The following is a 17,520-nucleotide window of genomic DNA, read 5'->3' on the forward strand; positions in this document are numbered from 1 at the left end:
TTTTGTGGTGTTTTGCATCTATTTTAAGCCATTTTGCATCTTTATGTGCTGGTTTTGCATCTATTTTTAGTCATTTTGCATCTTTTTGTGCTGGTTTTGCATCTATATAAAGTCATTTTGCATCTGTTTGTGGTGGTTTTGCATCTATTCTTGATCATTTTGCATCTGTTTGTGCTGGTTTTGCATCTATATAAAGTCATTTTGCATCTTTTTGTGGTGGTTTTGCATCTATATTAAGTCATTTTGCATCTGTTTGTGGCTGTGTTGAACTGAACTAAGTGCCCCTCTCACCGTCTCTCCTCTCTGAAGTAGAGCGCAGGCTTCCTCCTGGATGAGTACATCATCTTCGTGTCTTCAGGAGCTGATTTCAGTTCAGTTTGAGCTCAAAGAGCGTTTCACTGCTCCATGATGAACCGTCACACTCAGAATCACGTGTTTGTGTTATTAATAATTACATTAATAATTAAATAAACACGTTAAACATCCACGTGAGTGCGTAACGGCTCCGGCTCCGGCTCCATGTCCCTGCCCGTTAGCCCGTTAGCCTGTTAGCCCGTTAGCTCCCTCCGGGTCGCTGTTGCTGTGACACGTAGCATGTAGCATGTAGCATGTTAGCGGTCCTCCCTCTCCGCCGCTCCGGGTTCAACTCAACGGTCGACGCCGTGTGTCCGTCCGTGTTTCCGGTCGACGAGGGTCCGTTAACGGCTCAGTTCAGTGGAAGGTTTGAAGTAACGCGACAAGAACCGAGAATTAACGTTTAACGGCTTTTTAACGGTGGAAAACATCAAACGGTGTCGCCTTTGGTTGTGTCCGACCTGTATTTGAGTCCGACCGGCAACAGCGGCCGCTGCTGGTAAAGGTTCCTTCCGGGTTTTTGGGTGTTTTAAAAATAAGAAACTTCCCTATTTTATTACATTAAGACAAAAGACATTATGTGCATTTTGCATCTGTTTTCAGTCATTTTGCATCTGTTTTTAGTAATTTTGCATCTGTTTTTAGTTATTTTGCGTCTGTTTTCACTCATTTTGTATCAGTTTTTAGTTATTTTGCTTCTGTTTTTAGTTATTTTTCATGTTTTAACCGTTTTGTTTCTGCTTTAAATAATTAAAAAATATTTCGGGGAGTTTTTTTTACATTTACATAAAGTTATTTAAGCATCTATGTGTTATCTTCAGTATGTGTGTGTGTGTATGTAATATGTATGTATGTGTATGTTTGTATGTTATATATCATAATATAAAGAATATGTTTTATTCAGATAAATATCTTTGTGACAGAATTATGATTTGTTAGATACAGAACGAGGATCACTGAAGACAAATGGAAGTTATTGTTATTATTAATATAATTATATAAATGTTATTTCAGTGATATTGATTAAAAAGGGGTGGAATCAAATAACTTTATACTTCTTCCCACTCTCCACAGAATTTAGATTTCTCAGTTTACTTTGATAAACTTAATTGTACATTTATTTTTCTGTGTTTTTCTCCTTTTCTCTCTGACTGAACATTAATGTGTGATCATTTTGTTTTTTCACATTTTCAAATTAAACTAAAAAAAACTAAAAGTATTATTACATTTTTTATAAACTAACAAATGCCATCTCAATATATAATAATATCAAACATCTCAATATGACGGCTTAAAGTAAGAGTATTTTTTACAGTGTAGTGTCGCTGCTTAAGGACCAAAGTAACACAAAAGTATCACCTGAGGCAGAATTATTCCAACTTTAAGAGATTATTTTACATAATCCATGAAGCTGCAGCCTTAAAAAAAACCTCCTGCAGCGACTTCATAAAGGAGAAAGCGTCCGTCCTTTTAGTCATTTTGCATCTTTTTGTGGTGGTTTTGCATCTATTTTTAGTCATTTTGCATCTTTTTGTGGTGGTTTTGCATCTATTTTTAGTCATTTTGCATCTTTTTGTGGTGGTTTTGCATCTATTTTTAGTCATTTTGCATCTTTTTGTGGTGGTTTTGCATCTGTTTTTAGTCATTTTGCATCTTTTTGTGGTGGTTTTGCATCTATTTTTAGTCATTTTGCATCTTTTTGTGCTGGTTTTGCATCTATTTTTAGTCATTTTGCATCTTTTTGTGGTGGTTTTGCATCTATTTTTAGTCATTTTGCATATTTTTGTGCTGGTTTTGCATCTTTTTCTGATGGTTTTGCATCTAATTTTAGTCATTTTGCATCTTTATTCCAACTTTATTAGATTATTTTACTAAATCATTGAAGCTGCAGCCTTAAAAAACCTCCTGCAGCGACTTCATAAAGAAGGAGAGAAGAAAGCGTCCGTCCTTTAAACCAAATGTGACAAAACTTTATTTCGAGTGCAGCTTTAAACAGATTTCACACGCTCAGAATCTCAGAATCTCCCTAAAACAAAAGTAACTCCGCCCCTTTTCCAGACAAAACAAACAAAAACAAACCAATTTGACTTCTTACCCAGAAAAAACACGTCTGAAATCTCCCAGCGACACAAAACTGTTGACCACTAAACCACCGGAGGAGGAAGGAGCAGAAAAGAAACCATCGTTATGGTTGAACGGGGACTTTTCCGGGTGTTTCTGGTGGATTTTCACCGAACAGAGGATTTTAAACTGTTCTAATTCAACTTCACCCGAGTTTAAAGAGTGAAGAGATCCTCCAGGTGCTTTGAGGTGCGAGGTAAAAGCTTCTCACGCCTCAGAACCGTCCCTGAAGAACCGTGACGGCACATTTAAACGTGGGACACAACCAGGAGACTCAGAATATTCCCTCTGTGTCTCCGTCGGCGCACGTACGCTCAGTTTGGACGCGCGGGGAAGACGGAGCTCCGGTCGCACGGTAACAAACGAGAGAACAGCCGACAGGAGACTCTACGTCACTACAGCTGAAGTCATTTACACACCCGAACACATTTGCTTTTACCGTATGTGCTGACAAATGCGTCCGTGTGTGCAGCAGTTTCCTGCGCCCTCAGATCCACGAGAGCGTTGGTGCTTTTTCTGAGGCTTTAGTTAAACAAAGCTCTGCTGCTGCTGTTAAAGCAAACGTCTGAGCGACACATGCTTGTGAACTCATTTCACTTTGTTTCATTTGAAAAACAGACGCTTGAGTGCCGCGACTGCGACCCTCTCACGGTCCACGCGTTTCCGTTAACGACCCTGAGGACTCAACAGGACAGAGCAGCGTTTCGCGATCGTCTACAATGAGACTGACGCTTTTTCGCTCGCGGCTCTGAGTTCTTCAGAGACTCTTGGGTTTTTACGCTCTACGCGTGTCGCAGTTTTTTGCAGGAGCGCCCGGCGTCATTTAACACCGCTGCAGACCAGCGGCTGCCCGTGCGTCTAGTTTCGTAGCTCATCCTTCTCCTGAAAGCGTTTCTTTCTCCCTCGCTGTTCGACGGCAGCAGAATGACTTAAATCAGAGTTGTTTGTGTGAACGCCGTGAGTTAAAACGCTCCGACGCACTTTAAACGGTGAAGGTGCCGTTAATGCGAAGAATCGGGGCTGACGGACGCAACAACGCAGGAGAAAAAGGTCCTCGAGGTTCAACAGTTTTACTTCAGCTGCAAAAATCTCCATCATCATCATTTCCCCTGTTTCACCTCCAGAGGCCAGAGACACGTGCTGAGCTCAGGAGGGCGCCTTCTGCTCCTGGCGTCCCCGTGACGGCGTGCAACGTCACCTTTCCCCTGATCGTTCACTGTAAATGTGAGGGCTTCGGTTCCCCCAGGACCGCTGAGGGAAACGCCAAGAACAATAATAATAATAATAATAATCTAAAGTTGTTGTTTTCAGGCCGAATCGTGCAGCTGGATTTCTCTGCGTCTCGTCTCCTCAGCAGTTTTTCCTCCGACAGCAGCAGCGACCGCCGCCGCCGCCCTGCATCACTCAGTAGAGACCAAACACACACACACACAAACACACACACTCTCTCTCTCTCTCTCTCTCTCTCTCACACACACTCTCTCTCTCTCACACACACACACTCCAGCAGAACAGTTACACCAGCTTCTTGGCCTCGAAGAAGCTCTTGAGGTGTCTCATCTGCCAGATGCCGATGGCCACGAGGATGAGGGTCTGGACGATGGACCACCACAGGACCCGCTGGTTGGTGCTCTCGCTGGTCTGACGGAAACGCTCCTCACGGTACTGAGGGAGGACACACACACACACACACGTCAGTCACTTATATCTGGATGACAACATGTTCAAGTGAAGCCTGCTGCTTCATTCTCCTGTGTGCATAAAGTGTTTCTCTCTCCTCAAACAGGGTTCCTGCAGCATCACTTTGTGTTTTGGCTGTTTGTTGTATTTTAGTAGTTTCTATTATGTTTCATCACCACATCCGCGGGAACCCTGTAACCACACACACACACGCGCACACACACGGGGACTGACCCTCTGGTAGTTCTGCTCCTTCTGGATCTGGTCCACCTGCTCCACCAGCTGTCGGACCCTCAGCTGCAGCTCCGTCAGTTTGTCTTTGGCGGCGATCTCGGCGTAGTTGTTGGCGTGTTCTCCGACCTGGATGTCCAGGTGAACCCTCTGAGACACACACACACACACACACACACACACACACACACACACACACACACACACACACACACACACACACACACACACACACACACACACACACACACACACACACACACACACACACACACACACACACACACACACACACACACACACACACACACACACACACACACACACACACACACACACACACACACACACACACACACACACACACACACACACACACACACAGCAGTGAGTTTTAGCATCGTAGGTCTTATGATACGATTCATTTATAAAACTTCGTTCCCGTTTGGACCCAAAAGACTTTCAGTGAACGGACTTAAGTTGATTTCATAACGAACCTAAAACCTCTGTTCCAGTGTTTCCCCTCCCGTTATGTTCCAGCAACCCCCCCCCCCCTTAACGTCAGGTTAATTTGATGTAATTGTGTTTTGTGAACAGCGTCAGATCCAACAGGAGTCATTTAAGGTCACACTCACACTGTGCCTCCGTACCATGCCCGAGCACGTGTCACGGCTAAAGTCTGGTTCCTTTGACCGGTGTGAGTGCAACCGTACCACGTCTAGGAGCGGCACGCTTGCCGTCCACGGCCCGTTTGGGAGAGGTGGGCTTTAGTAAAGCACGTTTGCACGTGTACGAGCACGAGCGTGCGCACGTGTACGAGCACGAGGCCTACGGCGGCTCTGAGGTCATTTCCTGTGCACCTGTTGGGACGTAGAAAGAAGAAGGAGGGACCATGCGCGGACATTTCAAACAATGGCGGTGAAAGGTTCACGTTGGTGTGATGCGGAGGTGGAGTGTTTACTGCAGATTTGGTCAAAAGATTCAAAAACAGTCGACAAGACGCACAAAAACTCTGAGGTCTACGGAAAGATCTGGAAACAAAGCCACGCATCGCCATGACGTCATCAATGCGTGTGACGTGTTACGGCGTGATGACGTATAGGCTTTAGCACGGCTTTATTGCGCATGTGAGTCCATTAAGGGCACTAGTGTCATTTGTATTTAATAAGCAACAGAAAACAGAGATCTACATGCTTTGATGGTGTCAGACAGGATTTGTCTGCGACTTTAAACTCTGATCACAAACCTCCGCTTTAACGTTTCTATTAAACATGTTTAATCATGTTAATCATGTTTATAATGTTAATCATGTTAATAATGTTAATAATGTTAATCATGTTAGGGTAAGGTGGAACTAAGTCAACAGAAGTCCAACTGAAGGAACGTGTCTTAAGGCAAACTGAGCTCCTGCTGGGAATGTTTTAATGTGACTGAATCATTTATTTAATTGTTTTTGAGGCCGAACAGAAAAGAAACTGACGGCAAATAAAGAACGGAGAAGTTTGAACAGGAACTAGAACTGAAGTTGGGCTGAAAACGATGCAGAGAAACTGAAAACGGCGAGAGAGGGAACAGGAGACGCCCGAGTCTGAAACCAAAGAAAACTCTCAACAGTGTTTCTGTTGAGAAACACAACTAGCTTAGCACGATAGCACGACGTCAAGGCTTCAGCGCCTGTGGTGTCCGTCGACATGAGGCTGCACGTAAAGACTAAAGTCGTAGTGTTTCAGACTAAAGTCGTAGTGTTTCAGACTAAAGTCGTAGTGTTTCAGACTAAAGTCGTAGTGTTTCAGACTAAAGTCGTAGTGTTTCAGACTAAAGTCGTAGTGTTTCAGACTAAAGTCGTAGTGTTTCAGACTAAAGTCGTAGTGTTTCAGACTAAAGTCGTAGTGTTTCAGACTAAAGTCGTAGTGTTTCAGACTAAAGTCGTAGTGTTTCAGACTAAAGTCGTAGTGTTTCAGACTAAAGTCGTAGTGTTTCAGACTAAAGTCGTAGTGTTTCAGACTAAAGTCGTAGTGTTTCAGACTAAAGTCGTAGTGTTTCAGACTAAAGTCGTAGTGTTTCAGACTAAAGTCGTAGCGTTTCAGACTAAAGTCGTAGTGTTTCAGACTAAAGTCGTAGTGTTTCAGACTAAAGTCGTAGTGTTTCAGACTAAAGTCGTAGTGTTTCAGACTAAAGTCAGAAAATACAGTAGAGCGGTGACGGACGGTTTCTGGAGGTCGTTCTAAAACGACGCTGAGGTTTTGGAGCCTGTGTTTCCAGGGGGACCTGAGTGTGAGTGTGTTAAGGGTCCGGGCAGAACCAGAAACGGGTGGAGGCGTCTCCTCACCAGCATTCCTCCGGCGAACAGGGAGAACTTGGAGGAGTTGGAGTGCAGACAGATCTGATGCTCTCCAGGTGTGTGTGACGTGAAGGTGAACCGCCCCTCTGAGCCGTACTGCCGAGACAGAATCACCTGCAGGAGAGACAGGAAACCGGGTCAACACTGAGCCAATCAGGAGCTGAGGAGGAAGAGGAGGAGGAGGAGCTGAGGAGGAGGAGGAGGAGGAAGAGGAAGAGGAAGAGGAGGAAGAGGAGGAGGAGGAGGAAGGTGCTGCAGTTCTTCACCTTGTCGTCAGGATCTTTGACTTCCACAAACATGCCCAGACCCTGAGTGGCCGGCAGGTATTCTTCTCTCTGCTTATCGTAGAGCTGAGTGCGATAGTTTCCTGCAGACAGAGAGAGAGAGAGAGAGAGAGAGAGAGAGAGGGAGAGAGAGAGAGAGAGAGCAGGGTAAATACAACATTTTGAAGTTAAATTTCCTGTTTTTCATATAAACGGAGATTCAGACGCAGTCATCTCCACCTTCTGCAAACACTATAAAACAAAAACAAACGACTGCCGACTGAATCATCTTTACACACAGTTGCTCTTAGGGCGCCCTCCCACTGTGCCTCCGTACCGTGCCCAAACAGGTTCTGCGGCTAAAGTCTGGTTCCTTTGACCAGTGTGAGTTCAACCGTACCGCGTCTAGGAGCGGCACGCTTGCCGTCCACGGCCCGTTTGGGAGAGGTGGGCTTTAGTAAAGCACGTTTGCACGTGTACGAGCACGAGCGTGCGCACGTGTACGAGCACGAGGCCTACGGTGGTTCTGAGGTCATTTCCTGTGCGCCTGTTGGGACGTAGAAAAAAGGAGGGACCATGCGCGGACATTTCAAACAATGGCGGTGAAAGGTTCACGTTGGTGTGATGCGGAGGTGGAGTGTTTACTGCAGATTTGGTCGATGAAAAGATTCAAAAACAGTCGACAAGACGCACAAAAACTCCGAGGTCTACGGAAAGATCTGGAAACAAAGCCACGCATCGCCATGACGTCATCAATGCGTGTGACGTGTTACGGCGTGATGACGTATAGGCAGCAAGAAGCATTCTCCGAGGCCCAGGTAGTGTGAGTACAAACGGGCCTGGAGGGGGGGACAAGGACCCTAAAGCACGGGGCACGGGACGGACGCACAGTGGGAGGGCGCCCTGAGTATCTTCTTTAGGTTTTTAGGTTCAATTATTAAAAACAATATAAAACATAAAGAACAACCCGACAAACATTAATTCAATGAAATCGATGTAATATACATCCATCCATAACGCAGCAGTAAAAGCTTTACTGCATCACTTATTAAAGTCGTAGTGTTTAAAGACTAAAAGTGTCCGTCACACTGAAGGTGAACAGTTGTGTTTGCTCCAGGTTCTGTTCAACACACGGACGTCACTTCCAAACGGCCTCAGCACACAGTCGCTGTCTGCTCCTCCTCCTCTCGTTCACGTCAGCCGGCTGCTCAACAACCCTGACTTCCTGTCGTCGTCACTCTCATTCAAACAGGTCGGGCTGGGTTTGCACAACAGAACAGGTGAACTGATAAAAGGACAAATCTGGGGTCCTTGTACTTTACCTTTCCTTTTATGCACCGTGTTCCTCACTGCAGCTCTGCATTAGTCTGACATCTTGTGTTGATGTTGAATGTTTGTGATAAACTACTGTAGTATTTCAGACTAAAGTCGTAGTATTTTCAGACTAATGACTGTAAACTGACAGGTATCTTCATCCATAACAATCATAAATCAGAATATTCGGTGTCAGCAGTATTTCGTGTTAATCTTTATCTGCAAAGTAACTATTCTCAAATAAACGTAATGCAGGGGAAAGGAGCAGAAATTGAACAATTCTGAATCACTTTTAATTTAAATAGCAACACAAACAGACACAAGCATGCACACTAACTTCATATATAATAGTAAAACAGTGACAGGGTGTTTTCTTATAACACTACAGGTGCTTTAAACACACTCAGCTTGATATTAAGTAGTAGACTTTGACTTAAGTACAGTTTAGAGCAGAACTTTCACTGCAGTAAAGAGTTAGGAGTTTTTTAAATGATCGTTTAATGTGACTTTCATAGTTTAGTGACTTTAATGTTAATAATTGTGTGTACGTATGGGAAACCGGAAGCAGTTTTAATGGAGATTAAACACGTAAAATGCTAATATTTAAACAGCTAATGAGTGTTTACTGAGTGTGTGTGTGTGTGTGTGAGAGAGTGTGTGTGTGTGAGTGTGAGTGTGTGACACGAAAGACAACTAAAGCACTTTAGCTCGGTTAGCCGGTTACATATGGGAAACCGGAAGCTATAGTGACATATTTAAATCAAGCAGTTTTAATTGAGATTAAACACGAAGGTAAAATGCTAATATTTAAACGGCTAATGAGTGTTTACTGAGTGTGTGTGTGTGTGTGTGTGTGTGTGTATGAGCGCGCGTGTGTGTGTGTGTGTGTGTGTGAGTGTGTGTGTGTGAGTGTGTGAGTGTAAGAGTATGTGTGTGCGTGTGTGAGTGAGTGAGTGACACGAAAGACAACTTTAGCACTTTAGCTCGGTTAGCCGGTTAGCTAACTAGCTTAAGTTGTTGAGCTAGCAGCTAGCATGCGCCGGCGCCGCTGCCACTCACCGATGATCATGGTCTCGTCCGGGATCTCCTCTATGAAACACTTCTTCTCCGTCTCCCCGATGTGAAAGTACAACGAGGACGCGACGCAGTAGAAGACGTTCAGGAGCAGAACTGACAGCGCACACGACCGCATCCTGACGACGGACACCATCTTCCTGCCGGGGAGAGAAGCTGGACTGAGCATGCGCAGGCTCGCAGTGCCACGTCAACCAACACTCCAGTCTGGCCAATCAGCGCGCAGGATGAGAACGCTGGGTTTTGTAGTTCTTAGACGTACAATATGACTACAATACGTTTTAATTACATTTACACTGTGGTTGAATGTAACAAAGTACATTTAGGTACTTTAAATAAAATAATAAGTAAATAATAAATATTTAATAAAATATATCAATACATTTTGAAGTACATGTAGGTACTTTAAATCAAATAATAAATATAAAATAAATATATAGATAAATCTTGACTAACAAAGTACATTTAGGTACTTTAAATCAAATAATAATAAATACCAAATATTAAATAAAATATGTAAATGAATGTTGAATGTAGCAAAGTAAATTTAGGTACTTTATATATAATAAGTAAATAATAAATATTAAATAAAATATGTATATAAATGTTGACTGTAACAAAGTACATTTAGGTACTTTAAATCAAATAATAATAAATATTAAATAAAATAAGTAAATAAATGTGGAAAATATTAACATGTGTATTATTGGTATGTTTATTTCTTCTGTCCTGTTCTTTATTTTTTTATTATTATTTTTATTCATCATATGTGTGTATTTGTTTGTGTATGTATATTTTCCATCGAGATAAATTTTGTATGAATAAATAAATAATTGTAGGGAACCCTGCATGCCAAGTCTCTTCTGGGTTTCCCTTGCATTCTCTTTTTTTACTTAATGTCTTTCAACTGTAAACCAGCTGCAGTAGTGGTGTTGTTGTTGTTGTTGTTGTTGTAGTAATGGTGTTGTTATAGTAGTAAGCCTGTGAATGTTCTCATGTGTCCAGGTCGTCGTTCTCCTCAAAGCAATTTCAGTCCAAAGCAACTGGACCAGGACCAGGACAAGGCTGGGACTCGTCCGAGTCCAGACCAGTCCCAGCCTGGTCCAGTCCCAGCCTGGTCCTGGTCCTGGTCCTGGTCCTGGTCAGATGCGTACATGAACTGATGAAGCCTCTTGGATGAGAGGTGAAACGTCTTCCTGACAAAGAACCAAGTCCAGTTGCTTTGGCCTGAAATTGCTTTGAGGATTGTTGTAGTAGTAGTATTGTTGTTGTTGTAGTAGAAGTGTTGTTGTAGTGTTGTTGTAGTAGAGGTGGTGTTGTAGTGTTGTAGTGGTAGTGTTGTTGTTGTAGTAGTAGTAGTAGTGGTGGTGTAGTGGTGTTGTTGTAGTAGTATTGTTGTAGTAGAGGTGGTGTTGTAGTGTTGTAGTGGTAGTGTTGTTGTTGTAGTAGCAGTGGTGCTGTAGTAATAAGGGTGTTGTAGTGGTGTTGTAGTAGTGGTTTAGTAGTATTGTTGTGGTTGTAGTGTTGTTGTAGTAGTAGAAGTGGTGTTGTAGTAGTGGTATAGTAGTAGTATTGTTGTTGTTGTTGTAGTAGTATTGTTGTCATAGCGGTGTAGTAGTGTTGTCTTTATTATAGTAGTGTAGTTGTAGTATTGTTGTTGTAGTAATGGTGTAGTCGTGTTGTAGTGGTGGTGTTGTATTAGATGTGTAGTAGTGTTGTTGTAGTAGTAGTGTTGAAGTAGAGGTGGAGTTGTAGTAGTGGAGTTGTAGTAGTGGTGTAGTAGTGTTGTTGTAGTGGTGTAGTAGCAGTAGTGGTAGTGTAATAGTGTTGTAGTAGTAGTGGTATAGTAGTATTGTTGTTGTTGTAGTAGAAGTATTGTTGTAATAGCGGTGTAGTAGTGTTGTCATTGTTGTAGTAGTGTAGTTGTAGCATTGTTGTAGTAGTGTTGTTGTATTAGTAGTAGTGTTGTTGTATTAGTAGTGGTGTTGTTGTAGTATTGTAGTAGTGGTGTCGTAGTAGTAGTATTGTTGTAGTAGTGGTGTAGTAGCAGTAGTGGTGGTGTGATGGTGTTGTTGTAGTAGAGGTGGTGTTGTAGTAGTAGAGGTGGTGTTGTATAAGAAGTGTTGTAGTTGCAGAAGTGGTAGTGCAGCAGTGTTGTTGTAGTACCTCCTCCAGCCTGAGGGGGGCAGCAGCAGCAGCTCTAAAAACACGCGGGTTGAACCCAGAACAGAAGAAGGGGCACTTCCTCCCAAGCTGTTTCCATGGCAACCAGACATGGCGGCGGGTGAGTCGTAAACTGTTTGTGCCACTCAAACATTTACACATGTAGTAAACTAATAATAATCACTTATACATTAAATTATTCTCCGGTGAGTGACGGTAAACATTGTGACCGACACACCGAGGCAGGAACAGCCCGGGTGTGAGGTCCGAATCCCCGCCAGCAGCCGGTGAAGGGGCCGGTGTTAGCTTGTAACCACGCAGCATTAGCCTGTTATTACAGATTAATCTGGTTTAAAACAGCAAAAACAACAATAATTCAGATTAAAGTCGTGTTCCTGTCGTTTACTGTAACAGTGAAACATTAACCTGATGTATTTAAATGATCAGAGGTGGAAGAGAAACCGATATAACTACTTTACTAACGTTAGAGTCTAAACATGCAACAAGAAGTCAATAAATGAGACAATATAAAGAGTTTAAATGAGATAACAAGTGTATGTAAATAAATGTGGAAGATGAAGAGTAATAATTTAAATATAAAAGTAAATAAATGTGACACTATAAAGAGCATGAATAAGATAACTACTAATTAACAAATTAATGAAGCCAATTGAAACAGAAACACCAACATATGTCACCTTTTGATCCATTATTAATGCCTACATTTATTTTTAATATGTTTTCGGCAGCTTCAGTCAATATTTTTGATAAAAGGTCAGTTTACATCAGTTTAACAGCCGTTTTCTCTCTTCTTCAATCTCTGCAGGGAGCCAACCGATCGTATCCTTCACATGAGCGTGTGTGTGTGTGTGTGTGTGTGTGTGTGTGTGTGTGTGTGTGTGTGTGTGTGTGTGTGTGTGTGTGTGTGTGTGTGTGTGTGTGTGTGTGTGTGTGTGTGTGTGTGTGTGTGTGTGTGAGAAACCCGTCCCTCTCTGGTCCTTGACTCCTCCTCTTCCTCAGCTCTCGTCCACTCCGCTGCAGATCCTCTTCTACCTGAACAGCTGGTACTTCGCTGCCTTCTACGTGGCAGAGATCCTGATGTTCATCTATAAAGGTGTGTGTCTGTGTGTGTCTGTGTGTGTGCACGTACATGCGTGTGTCTGTGTGTGTCTCTGTCTCTGTGTCTCTGCATGTGTGTGTGCGTGCGTTTGTGTCTCTGTGTGTGTGTGTCTGTGTGTGTTTGCACGTACATGCGTGTGTCTGTGCGTGTGTCTCTGTCTCTGTGTCTCTGCGTGTGTGTGTGTGTGTGTGTGTGTGTGTGTGTGTGTGTGTGTGTGTGTGTGTGTGTGTGTGTGTGTGTGTGTGTGTGTGTGTGTGTGTGTGTGTGTGTGAGAGAGTCTGTGCATGTGTGCGAGCGTGTGTCTGTGTGCATGTGTGTGTGTAGGATACTTCCTGTCTGTAGAGTTACAGGTTCACTTTAATTCTCCATCTCTACTGTGTGTGTGTGTGTCTGTCTCTGTGCGTATGTGCGTATGTGTGTGTGTGCGTGTGTGCGTGTGTGTGTGTGACACATGCCCTCCCTCTCCCCTGCAGGGGTGCTGCTCCCCTACCCGTCAGATAACCTGGTCCTGGACGTGGTGCTGCTGGGGCTCTTCCTGGGTCTGGAGACCCTCAGGATGTTTTACGGTGAGCAGAAATCCTCCGACAGCTTCCTCTCCTGATCTGGAGTCAGACGTCACTGCTCTGTGGTTCTCTGCTGCCACCGTGTGGACGAAACCTGCAGGTCATGTCTTATGGTCCCGTGCACGGTACCATGTGTTTTTATGGCATCAGAGTCTGAACTGGGCCGCCTGTACTGATGATAACAGGGTTCTTACGGTGCTTGAAATCCTTAAAAGTGCTTGAAAATGCTTCACAACAAAAAGCTACAGAAAATAAATATACTTTAATTTCTTTTCCTTCTGTTGATACGAAACATTTTGGGTGTTTACGGCGTTACAGCTTCTTTTTTAAAGTGATTTTAATGGAAAAATAAAGGTGAAATAATAATTTTTTTAATGTATTCGTAGAAATATGTCATTTACCACGACTGTGAGGAGCTGGAAAAGCTTGGAAATGGACCTTGAATGTGCTTAAAAGTGTTTGAGTTTGACTTTGGAAAAGGTGTAGGAACAAAAGTAAAGACGTCACAGTGAAAAATAGAAATAATTGTTGTTTTCAGGTGTTTAGAGAAGCAGACGACACAATTTAGCCCGTTACAGTGGTTATTCAGCCCGTTACAGTGGTTATTTAGCCCGTTATCGTGGTTATTTAGCCTGTTACAGTGGTTATTTAGCCCGTTACAGTGGTTATTTAGCCTGTTACAGTGGTTATTTAGCCTGTTACAGTGGTTATTTAGCCCGTTACAGTGGTTATTTAGCCTGTTACAGTGGTTATTTAGCCCGTTACAGTGGTTATTTAGCCCGTTACAGTGGTTATTTAGCCTGTTACAGTGGTTATTTAGCCTGTTACAGTGGTTATTTAGCCTGTTACAGTGGTTATTTAGCCTGTTACAGTGGTTATTTAGCCTGTTATCATGGTTATTTAGCCTGTTACAGTGGTTATTTAGCCCGTTACAGTGGTTATTTAGCCCGTTACAGTGGTTATTTAGCCCGTTACAGTGGTTATTTAGCCTGTTACAGTGGTTATTTAGCCCGTTACAGTGGTTATTTAGCCCGTTACAGTGGTTATTTAGCCCGTTACAGTGGTTATTTAGCCCGTTACAGTGGTTATTTCGCCCGTTACAGTGGTTATTTCGCCCGTTACAGTGGTTATTTAGCCCGTTACAGTGGTTATTTAGCCCGTTACAGTGGTTATTTAGCCCGTTACAGTGGTTATTTAGCCCGTTACAGTGGTTATTTAGTCCGTTACAGTGGTTATTTAGCCCGTTACAGTGGTTATTTAGTCCGTTACAGTGGTTATTTAGCCCGTTACAGTGGTTATTTAGCACATTACAGTGGTTATTTAGCCCGTTACAGTGGTTATTTAGTCCGTTACAGTGGTTATTCAGCCTGTTACAGTGGTTATTTAGCCTGTTACAGTGGTTATTTAGTCCGTTACAGTGGTTATTTAGCCCGTTACAGTGGTTATTTAGCCTGTTACAGTGGTTATTTAGTCCGTTACAGTGGTTATTCAGCCTGTTACAGTGGTTATTTAGCCTGTTACAGTGGTTATTTAGCCCGTTACAGTGGTTATTTAGCCCGTTACAGTGGTTATTTAGCCTGTTACAGTGGTTATTTAGCCTGTTACAGTGGTTATTTAGCCCGTTACAGTGGTTATTTAGCCTGTTACAGTGGTTATTTAGCCTGTTACAGTGGTTATTTAGCCCGTTACAGTGGTTATTTAGCCCGTTACAGTGGTTATTTAGCCTGTTACAGTGGTTATTTAGCCTGTTACAGTGGTTATTTAGCCTGTTACAGTGGTTATTTAGCCTGTTACAGTGGTTATTTAGCCCGTTACAGTGGTTATTTAGCCTGTTACAGTGGTTATTTAGCCTGTTACAGTGGTTATTTAGCCCGTTACAGTGGTTATTTAGCCCGTTACAGTGGTTATTTAGCCTGTTACAGTGGTTATTTAGCCTGTTACAGTGGTTATTTAGCCTGTTACAGTGGTTATTTAGCCTGTTACAGTGGTTATTTAGCCTGTTATCATGGTTATTTAGCCTGTTACAGTGGTTATTTAGCCCGTTACAGTGGTTATTTAGCCCGTTACAGTGGTTATTTAGCCTGTTACAGTGGTTATTTAGCCTGTTACAGTGGTTATTTAGCCCGTTACAGTGGTTATTTAGCCCGTTACAGTGGTTATTTAGCCCGTTACAGTGGTTATTTAGCCCGTTACAGTGGTTATTTCGCCCGTTACAGTGGTTATTTCGCCCGTTACAGTGGTTATTTAGCCCGTTACAGTGGTTATTTAGCCCGTTACAGTGGTTATTTAGCCCGTTACAGTGGTTATTTAGCCCGTTACAGTGGTTATTTAGTCCGTTACAGTGGTTATTTAGCCCGTTACAGTGGTTATTTAGTCCGTTACAGTGGTTATTTAGCCCGTTACAGTGGTTATTTAGCACATTACAGTGGTTATTTAGCCCGTTACAGTGGTTATTTAGTCCGTTACAGTGGTTATTCAGCCTGTTACAGTGGTTATTTAGCCTGTTACAGTGGTTATTTAGTCCGTTACAGTGGTTATTTAGCCCGTTACAGTGGTTATTTAGCCTGTTACAGTGGTTATTTAGTCCGTTACAGTGGTTATTCAGCCTGTTACAGTGGTTATTTAGCCTGTTACAGTGGTTATTTAGCCCGTTACAGTGGTTATTTAGCCCGTTACAGTGGTTATTTAGCCCGTTACAGTGGTTATTTCGCCCGTTACAGTGGTTATTTAGCCCGTTACAGTGGTTATTTAGCCCGTTACAGTGGTTATTTAGCCCGTTACAGTGGTTATTTAGCCTGTTACAGTGGTTATTTAGTCCGTTACAGTGGTTATTTAGCCCGTTACAGTGGTTATTTAGTCCGTTACAGTGGTTATTTAGCCCGTTACAGTGGTTATTTAGTCCGTTACAGTGGTTATTTAGCCCGTTACAGTGGTTATTTAGCCTGTTACAGTGGTTATTTAGCCTGTTACAGTGGTTATTTAGCCCGTTATTGTGGTTATTTAGCCCGTTACAGTGGTTATTTAGTCGTTACAGTGGTTATTTAGCCCGTTACTGTGGTTATTTAGCCTGTTACAGTGGTTATTTTGCCCGTTTACAGTGGTTATTTAGCCTGTTACAGTGGTTATGTAGCCCGTTACAGTAGTTATTTAGCCCGTTACTGTGGTTATTTAGCCTGTTACAGTGGTTATGTAGCCCGTTACAGTGGTTTTTTAGTCCGTTACAGTGGTTATTTAGCCCGTTACAGTGGTTATTTAGCCCGTTACAGTGGTTATTTAGCCTGTTATCGAGGTTATTTAGCCTGTTACAGTGGTTATTTAGCCCGTTACTGTGGTTATTTAGCCTGTTACAGTGGTTATTTAGCCCGTTATCGTGGTTATTTAGCCCGTTACAGTGGTTATTTAGGCCGTTACAGTGGTTATTTAGCCCGTTACAGTGGTTATTTAGCCCGTTATCATGGTTATTTAGCCTGTTACAGTGGTTATTTAGCCCGTTATCATGGTTATTTAGCCTGTTACTGTGGTTATTTAGCCCGTTACAGTGGTTATTTAGCCCGTTACCGTGGTTATTTAGCCTGTTACAGTGGTTATTTAGCCCGTTACCGTGGTTATTTAGCGCTTTAGTTATTTAGTTACTGTGCCTTAAACGAGCCCTGATTAACACGGGCTCCTTGTGGTCGTTCAGGTTGGAAGGGGAACCTGTGTGAGCGCTCTCTGGCCTCGTGTGTGGCGCTCTTCCTCCTGTTCCCCTGCGCGGCGCTCGCCGTTTACTACCTGCTGCTGCAGACCTTCGTCCTGCGGCTGGAGTTCATCCTCAGCTCCGTCCTGCTCTGCTTCTACGGCCTCGAGTTGCTGCTCGGACTCTTCTCCGTGTCCGCCTTCTCCAGGTGAACCAGGGTCATCTCACATGGGGGGGGGGGTGGGTTGTCTCAGTACATTAAATTAAACCTGTGATTCGGCTTCAGGTTCATACTTCGTCCCTTTGTTTTGTCGCTGCAGGTCCAAAGTTTACTGAAGAAGAAGTCTGAGCAGCAGCTTCCTCCAGACGCCGCGTTGTAAATAAAACATTTTATATTTTCTCGTAAAAAAAACAAACTTGTGAGAATTTTTTCTACTTTTGGTTTTAAACAAAAAGGTTCAGATTCTCATGGATCCACCTCCAGGTGCAGGTTCAGACTGTCATGGATCCACCTCCAGGTGCAGGTTCAGACTGTCATGGATCCACCTCCAGGTGCAGGTTCAGACTGTCATGGATCCGCCTCCAGGTGCAGGTTCAGACTGTCATGGATCCACCTCCAG

The 17,520-nt window shown here is 43.1% G+C and overlaps 3 protein-coding genes across 3 annotated transcripts in view; 1 reads left to right on the forward strand and 2 right to left on the reverse strand.

Moving 5' to 3' along the window:
* Positions 1-801, reverse strand: part of b4galt7 (xylosylprotein beta 1,4-galactosyltransferase, polypeptide 7 (galactosyltransferase I)) — a 6,779-nt gene extending 5,978 nt beyond the window's left edge. Inside the window, exon 1 of the mRNA XM_083915118.1 lies at positions 292-801. Coding sequence (XP_083771244.1) covers positions 292-344 — 53 coding nt within the window. The 5' untranslated portion in view covers positions 345-801. The remainder of the gene's footprint in view (positions 1-291) is intronic.
* Positions 802-2,299: 1,498 nt separating this feature from the next.
* tmed9 (transmembrane p24 trafficking protein 9) lies at positions 2,300-9,547 on the reverse strand (the record flags this gene model as incomplete). The annotated part of the gene is made up of 5 exons (XM_083915594.1): positions 2,300-4,140; positions 4,390-4,536; positions 6,716-6,841; positions 6,994-7,094; positions 9,364-9,547. The coding sequence occupies 5 exons, from the start codon at positions 9,545-9,547 to the stop codon at positions 3,991-3,993; spliced, it is 708 nt and encodes a 235-aa protein (XP_083771720.1). The 3' UTR covers positions 2,300-3,990.
* A 2,099-nt stretch (positions 9,548-11,646) lies between these two features.
* tmem216 (transmembrane protein 216) lies at positions 11,647-17,301 on the forward strand. Its single transcript, XM_083915130.1, has 6 exons — positions 11,647-11,662; positions 12,368-12,381; positions 12,562-12,655; positions 13,135-13,227; positions 16,907-17,108; positions 17,221-17,301. The coding sequence occupies exons 1-6, from the start codon at positions 11,653-11,655 to the stop codon at positions 17,234-17,236; spliced, it is 429 nt and encodes a 142-aa protein (XP_083771256.1). The 5' UTR covers positions 11,647-11,652; the 3' UTR covers positions 17,237-17,301.
* The last annotated feature ends 219 nt before the right edge of the window (positions 17,302-17,520 follow it).

Source organism: Echiichthys vipera, assembly GCF_963691815.1.
Source record: "Echiichthys vipera genome assembly, chromosome: 6".
NCBI lineage: Eukaryota > Metazoa > Chordata > Actinopteri > Perciformes > Trachinidae > Echiichthys > Echiichthys vipera.

Bases quoted from the DNA above. Each gene is read 5' to 3' on its own strand.
- tmem216 (XM_083915130.1), top strand. The intron at 12,656-13,134 runs GTGTGTGTCTGT...TCTCCCCTGCAG, and splicing joins CCTGATGTTCATCTATAAAG to GGGTGCTGCTCCCCTACCCG. The intron at 13,228-16,906 runs GTGAGCAGAAAT...GTGGTCGTTCAG, and splicing joins GACCCTCAGGATGTTTTACG to GTTGGAAGGGGAACCTGTGT.